The sequence below is a fragment of the Larus michahellis genome, chromosome 3, assembly GCF_964199755.1.
Source record: "Larus michahellis chromosome 3, bLarMic1.1, whole genome shotgun sequence".
NCBI classification, from domain to species: Eukaryota; Metazoa; Chordata; class Aves; order Charadriiformes; family Laridae; genus Larus; species Larus michahellis.
The window spans coordinates 93,404,953-93,415,658 of NC_133898.1; the positions used below are offsets into that span (position 1 = coordinate 93,404,953).

General features: G+C 47.2%; 1 protein-coding gene across 1 annotated transcript; it reads right to left on the reverse strand.

The window, feature by feature from the left end:
• Positions 1 to 287: 287 nt before the first annotated feature.
• PRSS35 (serine protease 35) lies at positions 288 to 8,878 on the reverse strand. Its single transcript, XM_074581273.1, has 2 exons — positions 8,733 to 8,878; positions 288 to 2,686 (listed from the first exon to the last, which is right to left on the reverse strand). The coding sequence occupies exon 2, from the start codon at positions 2,668 to 2,670 to the stop codon at positions 1,429 to 1,431; it is 1,242 nt and encodes a 413-aa protein (XP_074437374.1). The 5' UTR covers positions 2,671 to 2,686; positions 8,733 to 8,878; the 3' UTR covers positions 288 to 1,428.
• Between the last annotated feature and the right edge of the window lie 1,828 nt (positions 8,879 to 10,706).

Sequence of the window (10,706 nt, forward strand, 5' to 3'; positions counted from 1 at the left end):
AAATACACAGTATCATTTTATGTTATTAGATTAATGTAGCACCATAATAATCCTGTGCGCTTCAAAATCTTGGTATAAAATAAAAGATACAGACTTGTGTAGCAATTGACAACAATTTTTAAAAAGGTGATTTGTGTTTAAAGGTGTGTAAAAGTCAAGCTCACTTTGTGTTTTCATTAAGTATATGGTTCAGCAGACATATTGAACCAAATCATTTGCAAACTACTGCTGCTACCTAAGAAGATATCTGTTATAAGGTACAGGATAGTACTTCTACCATTCAGTAGGTGGTATAATTTAATTGGGAGAAATTTTTAGTTTAACATCGTAACTCATGCTACATCAGGTGGAGTCTGAATATGACACAATTAAACCTACCCATTTTGCAAAACCATATAAAGCCAAACTAAAATACTGCTTTCCAACTCCCAGTCTAATACATACTACCCTATCTACGAAGCTGAGCTTGTATAAAAGTAATTTACAAAAACTGCAAAAATTGTTAGCACCCAAAAAATCTATCATCTGTGAAGCTCTAAATGATTGTCAAATGACCACTTCAGAAGTCAGCGACCTCTCCCAGTGGTAAAGCTAAACATTTGACTAGAAACTAAACCTACAGCTGTCCAAATACTAATTGGAACGCAAATGCATGTGTTTAAAACTTCTATAGCTTCTCAAAGAAGATTTAAAGGCATTACATTATGTCCTGATGTTTCTTCTTCTTCCAAACATGGAAACTTCTATGTTCATTTTCTTTTTGCTGTTTTTATTGAGCAATGAAGTGAAACTTGTCTTTAAGATCTGACCCTCTGCTACAGAAATTTGGGATTTCCATGGAAGGGTTCCTGCAGCAACCAGAGGAGGAAGATTTCCAAACAAACAAGCATGAGCTAGACTGGTGCTTCTCAACGTGGAGCTGTGGTCTTTAGAGAATGCCAAAATAATGTCTTGGTCTCATGAAGTTCTCTGGATCATTCTGCACATACAGTTATGTGCTGTATGCACAACTTACATTGGAAGAACTGGAACAGAACCCTGAGAAAGGCAAATCCATTGGAAAAATAGATATTGTTTAATAATAATGGTTTGAGAGGTTTCAATCCTTCCCTTGGAAAAAAAATTACTAAGAGATGTAGTAAATTTTTTTTTTCTGGTGTGAAAGTTTTGACTTTATCACAATTGCAAACATAAATATAGTTTGTGATTTTTAAGTGCATATCTAGGGTTGATTACAATTAGAAATATTTTGTTTGACAATTCTACCCACCCCCCAGCAATTCAGCGTTCCTCAAGTCACCATAACATTCCTTGTGAGCTTTGAGTTCAAAACCGTCCTGATGTGGAGTGATGTTCTTCCAGTAGCTGCTGCAGCAGACTTTCACTCTATGGTAATACGGGTGCTAAGTGAGTCGGGTTCAGCTCTCTTCAGCCTTGTGTGCAATTCTCATCGTTCCCGTGTATCCAGAAACAAATCTGGGCATATTTGAGAGGAGTAATTCTTACTGCTACATTGTAATCCTGCTGTTCACCATTGACATCCACCCACTGATGGCCTGAGAAAACAGCGATGATCTTGCGTTTCCACTTCTTTTTGTTTGGCTCCTTAAGACGGAGATAGACGCCAGACCCAGTGGAGCCAGGCTCAGCATCACAATACTGATAAAAGAGATCATTGGACTCATCAGAAATGCTACAAAATCTATAGACCAGCTGCCCAGATCGATCATTGTCAAAGCCTGAGAAGTGGATCATGCTCCCAGGCATCATTTTGATTGCTGGGCTGATTCCCAGATCCATGTATTTCCTTTTGTGGGGACGCTTTAGCTCAAGAACAGCATAATCATAATCCAGGGCAATATCCCCAGAAACACCCTTAAACCAGCCTTTGGGGATGTGGGTACTCTTCACTCTGGTCCACTGGAAGGAGGGCACGCCATCTGAGGTCCCCTGCTTTCTCCCAGATCTCCGCTGCTTTCTCCCACCACCTTTGGATCGTCGCCTTAGTTCTGTGGCAGCTCCGGGATCCTCTTGGGCCGCAGAAACGTCTCTCCTACTCCTCTTAGCAGCTTTGCGCTTCCTGCCATCACCTCTGGATTTCGTCTTCATCAGGCCCACCCTCAGCCTTTTGCTGCCCTTAACATAATCCTTGCCGTTGTGCAGACAGTGGGCAGCTGTCAGCACGTGCTTGGGGGAAATGAGAATGCCACTACAGCCGGTGGAGATCTTCACAGCTGTGTTGAACGGAAAGTTGGTCATAAACCGCTTGTCATAGATGCTGAACCTACTGTCTGTTCCATATATCTGCCTCTTCTTTCTTGAAGATCTTCGCGTGGTTGTGTTTCCAGCTGGGTCAAGCGCTAGTCCAAGGACATTCACTTCAGTCAGGGTCCGTGTGCCGTTCTCAAAAATGGTTTCGTAGGATAAGAGGTCCTTCAAGTCAGACAGGCTTGGCACCGGCAATTTTCTTTGACATTCAATTCCACATACACTGTTCAGCTCTAATTTGGTTTTTGCTTCAAATTTAGGGCTGTCAAGGGAGAAAGTTCTTTCGCTCACAATCTGGGGAATCTTCTTTAAGTGCCAAGTAAAATCTTGTTCAGTTTCTGTTCCATTACTGAGACCCAATATAGGTATGAAAAGTATGGATAGCAGTAACATGTGCTCCATTTTATCTATTTTTTTTCTAAAACAAGAGAGAGAGATTTGAAAATACGCATTGCAAATATACACAGTTATCTTAGTATCTTCAAAGCATAATCATGCAATATTCTCACTGACATCAGCAGAACAGAATTTAACACCCTGCTTAAAATAGAAATGTCTCGAATACTCCCTGTATTGCCTCTGATGCTTCCAACAGTCTCTAGCAAGATGGGTGCAGACGAGTCAGCCAGCCAGCATCCATGCTGAGCTACCTACTGGAAGGTGGAAACAGCTGAGTTTTACCTGTTCTTCCCTCAGTAGGGCAGTAGTCTGAGTCATTCCACTCTGTACAGTGCCCTGTTTTTTATTTATCCTATAAGAATGCAATTATGTTTTACACTTCTGCTTCTCTTCTCTATAGCTACTGGTTGTAGGTAGAACACGGTTGAAAACCACCAATGCATTCAAAAGTTGCATTCAAAAGTCGGGATCCAGGCAGAGATGGACAGCCAGACTACACTCATGAGACCTCAGAACCCAGAGGAAACCAGACCAATTGTGCTCTTTCCTGTAATGGCCAAAAAGGAGCAGCTTCAAGTGACCTAAAAGTCACCAGTGGTTCTGCATTACCCAACCAGTTAAGACCTGTGAATCCGACTGCTGTGGAAAATGGCATTTTGATAATTGCTCTCCCAAGGAACCAACTTATAAAAAACATCTCCTTTCCCCTTTCAAACTTTATGCTGTCTGGATTTGACAGACGGAGCAATTTGGGCACCTAAACAAGGTGGCAAGTCACATTTAAAATGCTTTCAGCTTCTGCTGCTCTGAAAGGCAGAGGTCTCCTGCAGATCCTGCGTTGTACCTCCCTGTGCGCTGTGGCCACCAAGCTCTCATTCATTTCCTATGTTGGCATCTGAATCTCTCTTAGATACCAGAGAATTTCAAAATCCATGGTTGGAAGGGACAGATGAGTGAGGAAAGCAGAAGGTTCCTGGTCTAGAGGAGTCTCCTGGTTATATACATGAAGGAAAGCCCAGCCAAGTAGGAGGGACAAGCCTGATGACTCATCACATGCCTTTTTCCTGCAGGATCCCACAAAGGCTGCAGGAACTGTGCTGTCTGTGCCTTACGGTCACATGTGGAAAGCCCCACCTAGATGGGGTGATGCACCACACAAAGAGCTAATACTTTAAATGGAAAAGACCAAAAGCACTATTATTCCCATCTGTAGTTGGGAAACACGCAGAAAGAATGTAAAATTCTTAGAAGTCTGTGGCACAGCCAGAAACTGAACCCAGAAGTCTTGATTCTGAGCTCAAACCATTACTGCAAAGACCATTTTTCTCCTTTGGCAGCAGTGATGTCAGTGGCATTAACCAACTACTGGCCGCTGCCATTGGGAAAGATGCGCTCCATTCTCATATCCTTCATTCCCATTATATGGAAACCTCAGCCGTGCAGAAAGAAAGGGCCTATGATTAAACTTTAAAAGCCAAGCCATTCAAGGATATGTATGTGGTTAAGCTCTCTGGTTTACATTGTAATGGCAGTGTAAACCAGGGGAAAGATAACTGCTTTCCTTGAGCTTAGATTAGAATAATATGAGTACTGCTACCCAGTGAAACAGCCTGGTTACAAGTTAGCTAAAAATTTAGCATGAAAAAAGAGCAGTATTTATGCAACTTGGAAAAAAAAAAGTGGTAACATCACTTTAAAAGCAGTACAACAGACCAACGACTGCTAGAATTTTGAGGCACCTTCACCACATAGACATAGTTCTTGCCTATAATAGGTAATAATTACCACTTTATAGCTAAATAAGCACAAAGGTTCGAACATAGCTTGTTGCTTCTGATGCCAAATTCAGAGGGTGGTTTTGTTTTCGCGTAATTTTTGACACTTTTCACTTTTGCCTGTGTGGAATAGCAACTTTGACACGGAGTTTACTCACTAGGATATACATAAAACACACTTTAAAATACAGTATAAAGATACCCACCCTGCCTTTAAAGGAGCTAACTCAGGTTTTGGAGAAGATGTGTGGACTTTCACAAGACATCTGGAGATTTCAGTGACTCACAGGCCTAAGCTCTGGGGCATATGTGGTCATACTAAAAGATATGTGAAGGTTTTGAAAGCAGAGCAGAGTCATCCCAGGTGCAAGATTTTGCAGAGGGACGTCAGTTGACCATACAAGTCTAGGTTATTGGTATAGCAGAAATGCACAAATTTAAACATTAGCTTTTATATACAAAGTTATACAAAGTTACTTTCAAAGTATTGTTTTGGTTATTGCTCAATTAGTACTAAATTTGAAGAGGAATGATAGTTTTACATATCTATGGATAAATGATAAGGTGTTCAAAATAAAGAAATACTATGATGAGAACATAAGAATAGCTTTCCTGGCCTGACCAAAGGTCCGCCTGGCCTAAAATCATGATTCTGACACTGGCCAAGTGCAGGTGCCCTGGGTAGAGCACAAGAGCAGGGCAACCATGTATGTTCCTCCTCCTTCATAATCTCTCAGTTTACAACCAGTTGCACATCATGGGCTGTAAACCAGAGGTAGTTTCTGTAGTGTGAGGAAACCTCAGTGGATTTCTCTTCCATAGTTGCCCAATCTTCCCTTGAACCCCTATAAAATTTTGTACCCATAATATTCTGCCTCAAGGAGTTCCGCAGCTTAACTACATGTTGCATGAGGAAGCGTGTCCTTTTATTTATTTTCAGCCTGTCACAAACTAGTATGGTTTGATGATAAATAATGTGATATTAACGCAGAAAAGCTGGTTTTCATTTGCTTTGAATATAGCTGTTGAACAGATACAAGGTATTAAGAAACCCAGTTCTGTCAAGCTTGAGAATGCTTTTTTCACATTCCTCCCTAGAACACTCCTCGCTTTCTCAGCCCTTCCTCAGGCTCTGGCTATTTGATATTTCTCTGTAGCTGCATTTCGTGAGCCCTAAGGAAAGTTCATTCACTTACTGCTAGTTCATATAGAAAGCCTTAGAGGTGCCTGGGTTGATGTCATTCCACTGCGATGGCTGAGGTCTTCCCAGCTGGACCCATAACTAACTTTGCTTTATAGAGAGACTTTCTGCAACCAAATGGGTGGAGTACTATGGCTCCCTTCTGCCACTCTTTAAAAAGAAAAAAAAACATAACACACAACCCTAAATAGATGCATTGGAGCCTCCCATTTGAAATACTATACTCAAGTGCTCACTATTTACAAAGGCAGTCTTGAAAGCCAAGATTTTCATCATTTATAATGAACCACTTGTTGCTTATAATGAACTAACTACACTTCCAGTAGAACTGGAAGGGGTCCAAGCTGAGGAACTTGATGAAAATGGTAATTCTCATTACAGAGAGTGGTCCTACTAGGCAGCATTGTCATTTACAGCCACGGACATAAGCTCTGTTTTACTAACCCAATCTCTACCATTTAAGCAAGGCCAACTTCAAGCATGGGCAACGTCAGCGGCCCAGCACAGGTTGCCAGCAAGGGGGAACACAAGGGTTACTCTTGCCAGATGATGGGGATGGAAATGGACAGATGGCTCAAAAGACACCTTTGCAGGGTGAGAGAAGGGGAGAGAGAACACAGCCTACAGAGGAAGGAGGAAAGGCCCTGAGAAGGCGACAAGCTGGAAGCAAGAAAAAACCCTCAACATCTTACTCAGACTTTCTGCCACGCTGTTCTCCACTCTTCCTCCAAACCCCAAGCCGCTCTGCCCTCTCCTTTCCTTCGGTCCTTTCCCATACAAATTTTGGGTTGGCTTACAATAATTAGAAGCCTTGAGTCAGCTCTGCCCTTATGGTAGGTTGAATTGCTTCAGAGAAGACAGAAGATGGAAACTAGAAAGTGACAGATCGATCCCCAGCCTCATGAAAATGTTGAAATTCTCCCTCCCGTTGCCAAAACCAGTTGTTAATGGTGATGACTCCCTATTTGGTGGCATTCCAGCTGCCAGGCGTATGCATACAATGAAAAGTATTTTCAGTTCTTCTCACATCTTGCTTCCAACATGAAATCTTTCTGCATTCACAGGACAAAACCTACCCATGTCCTAACTTTTCAGCACATCCTTCAAATAATTTGTCAGTATGACCTATCTTAGTCTAGCAGAATGCATCTCAAATGCATTGTATTCAAGCAGAACTAGAATATGTTTCTCTTCAGACTGCCCCAGAGTGAATTTACATGCCAGTGTTAGCTCAGACACAAGAAAAGTCTGCTGCTGCTACCTGGCAGCATTTTATCTTGGTCTGTTCAGTGCATCCTCTGCTCTGGGGTTTCCTTCTTATTGCAGGAAAGTCAGCACATTTCAGACTAAGCTTACATAATTTCAAATGCAATTTTCAGACGCTGCTACACTAACCAGCTCCTTTAACTGCTTTTGGCCTTATTCTTGAAATGGCCTGAAAGTTGGAATTCACAGTTCTACTCTGACTAAGCAAAACGAGAGAACAATTTTTGGAACTTCTCGCACACCCTGGAAGAAACCAGTATCCTGACCTTATCCGCCACCGCCCCTTTCACTCCTGCGGGTGTGCTCGCTCTGTATGTCGGTGCATACATTTCTTCCTCCTCGCCTCAGATTTATGGAGAAAAGCCCACTGCGACTCCTGGCTCTTACAACATTTAAGCAGCTCCAGTCGGCATAAGAAGAACTAATTTTACACGGCAGGCCTGACAGCTCATTTCTGAAATCACGCACGCAGGGGGGAAATAAAGAAAGGGGCGGGAGTGGGGCGGGATGAATGGCAACGGGGGACGATGAAATGGCAACGGGGGATGATGAATGGCAACGGGGGACGATGAATGGCAACGGGGGACGAGGGGCTTCCCCTCCGACGGGGTTTTCCCTTTCCCGGCCGCCCGGTGGCGCGCCCGGACAGCCGGCGGCCCGGCAACCCTCTGCCTGCGGTCCCCCGGGTCCCGGTCTGGCCCCACGGTAGCCCCCGCTCCTCCCAGATCCGCCCCCCGCCGCGCCGCCGGGCTCGTCTCCCCGCTCCTCCCGGTCGGGACGGGGGGGAGGTCGCATGTCGGGGGTCGAGCCCTGCCAGCCGGGGCGGCACCGGGCAGCGGCCCCCCCCCCGGGACGGGAACGGGCGGGCACCGACCGGGAAGCAGCCGGAGGAACGGCGGGGACCGGGGGTGCTTTGCTGGGATGGCCGCTTTTCCACCGCCCGCTCCGCTTCTGCCGGCCGCTCCTATGCATTGGCACGTTAAAGCCCAGGGTTTTCCTGGAAGAAGGCGAGGGTTTGGAGAGAAAGGGTTTAACTCTACAGCTCTTTAGCCATCCCCCGGTCCTGCTCCGCTTTTCCGCGTCGGATCCAAAGGAGTTCCCTTTCTCCAGAGCCTGCAAGTTAAATACCTTGGCACGGCTTTCTTTGCCATTCCAAGATAAATCTGCTTCCAGCTGTGACAAATCTGGATAAAATTAGCGTCTGTTCCAGAAGAGCGCGGGGCTGGTAGCGCGAATACTGAGGGGGTGAATCAGAATTAAAGCAGAGGTTGTTTTGAAGGGTGAAGAGGCTCCTCGCCTGCTCCCTGCAGAAGACACAGCGCAGACACAAGCCCCCGAAAGCCCAACATGCCCCTTGTTTCCGTCCTGTTAGCCGTCTTGTGAAACCAGCTTCAAATTAAATACATTTAAAAAAAAAAAAATAATTAAATAAGGACCAAAGAAACGTGTCGCATTTTAGTCCTATCAAAAACATATCCATCAGGCTAAAAAGGCAGGAGCTTCATACAAAACCCTCCAGCTGCCAAGCCCAAGGTACTGACATCGCTCAGACTCATCATATTTTTATATGTATATGTGTATATATATATATAAACGCCCCGTGTAGGAAGAACGACATCGCAAAAGAAGATCACCTTACGGGCGTCACCTCGGACTGCCCTGTCCCCGCACCCGGGCTGCCCTGTCCCCGTCCCCGCACCCGGGCAGCCCCCCGCAGCCCCCATCCCCATCTCCCAGCCTGCCCACCCGGCCCTGCCCCGACCGGGTCTCTTCGGGCAGCCTCTCCTCCCCGCGGTCGGCGTCGGGAAAGGTTTCTTTCGTACCTGGCACCCCGCAAAGACGAACGGAGGGGAAGGCGGCCACAGCCCCGGGGCGCGGGCTCCGCTCCCTCCGCCGCCCGGCGCCCGCGGCTACTGAGGACGGGGCGGGGGGAGCGGCCAGGTCTTCCCAGGCGGGGGAGGGGATGGAAAAAGGGAAAAAAAAAAAAAAAAAAAAAAGGAAAAAGGAGCCGAGAGGGAGGAGGGTGAGAAGGGGAGGGCCGAGGGGAGCGGAGGCAGATCCCGGTATCTCCTGGGATGGGATGGGAAGAAGGGGCTCTGCCTGCGCGGCGGGGAGGCGCATCGCCCCGGGAGAGGCTTCTCCCGGCGCCGGACGGAGAGCCGGGGTGACCCGCTTAGGGACGGGACGGGACGGGACGGGACGGGGCGGGAGAGGCTGCCGGGACGGGACGCGGGGGGGGGGAAGGAGGGGGGGGCGGAGACAAGCGGGGAGGCGGAGGGACCCCATCCCGGGGGGAATGGCGGGGGGACCCCGCACCGCGCCACCTGCGTGTGGGGCCGGGGCTGCCGGGCACGACGGGGCCGGGCGGCGGCTGTGGCAGCAGGAGGGGCCGCTCCGCCCCGACCTGCCGTAGGACTCCTGGGGAAGGTGGACGGCGACTGCCAGCTCCTCAGGCGGTTCCTCGGGCCGGGATGGGGCTTGCGGCAGTGGGCAATGGCCCTTTCCCGGCCCCCGACGTGTCCGCGCCTCCCTGCCTGCGCCCCTCAGGGGAGCCCCGCTCCTCGGGGACCCTTCTGGCCCCATTCCTCAGGGGTGCCCTGCTCCTCGGGGACCTTCCTGGCCCTGTTCCTCTTGGGTGCCCTGCTCCTCAGGGCTGCCCCACTCCTCAGGGACACTTCTGGTCTCAATCCTCAGGGATGCCCTGCTCCTCAGGGACCTTCCTGGCCCCGTTCCTCTTGGGTGCCCTTCTCCTCCCCAGCCCCACTCCTCCGGGCCTCAAGAGGCCAAGTGAGAAGTGCCTCCCTCCTTTTCTCATCACTCTTCACCCCTCCCTTTCTGCCTCCCCTTGGTGTCCCTTTCATCTCCCCTCCCAAGGCAGAAAGGTTTGGGTGGTGGTCTCTGCTCCGAAGGTTGGCCCTATGCACTACAACAAGGTCCTCCCCAAGGCTTTCTACTGCTACATAAAGTACAACGTGAAAAGCTCGTTCACTAAACGCTTTAGCAAGTGCTTAACCAGAGTAGCTCCAATGAGTTCATCTGCTGAAAACTCAGCTCACGCTAGATGAGGGCCTGCTGATTTGCCAAAACCGGCAGGAAATTTGTGGCATTGCTAGAGATCAGACTGAGACCTCCAGAGTGCTGTTTCCTTCTCCCAGTCATAGGCATATCCTTCCTTTCAAAGACTTAACTTCTGAAATTTAGTGGAACCAGTTATATAAATAGCACACAGTATATAAATATAAACTGCACCCTGCAGTTTCATTTCAAAGACTGAGGTCAATTTCTTCAAAAGGATAATTCTTTTTGCAGATCTGTTTTTGGTTTTGTGTGTACAACTTAAAACCAAAGTGTAATAATAATTATTCATGTGCCTGAGAAAATGAGGTGAAGAATTCCCAGTTTACTTAACAAGGCAAGACAGAAATGACCGTGAGGTAGTTAAGTTTTATAAGCAATTTCTTGAACATAAGAGCTTCCATACTGGGTTAGACCAAGGGCTTTGCTGGACCAATATCGTATTGCATTAGTACAGGGCAAGGACATGCAATAGTCCCCTCCAGCACTTTCCCTGCCACCAGTATTTCAAATTCAGAGATTTTCTGAGGCAGATTGTTGTTTCTATGCCCTTAGTAACCTTCACTGGATTTCTCCATCAGGCCCTTGCCCATCTTCCCTTAAATGTACATAGATCTGCAGCATCTACAACCTGCTGTGGTGACAAGTTCCCCAGGTCAACCACATGTACAAGAACCTGCCTCCTATTGTGTATTTTCAACCTGGATACTGCTAGTTTTGTT

What these genes read in the sequence shown, in the direction of transcription:
- PRSS35 (XM_074581273.1), bottom strand. Translation starts at nt 2,670, where the DNA reads ATGGAGCACATGTTACTGCTATCCATACTTTTCATACCTATATTGGGT.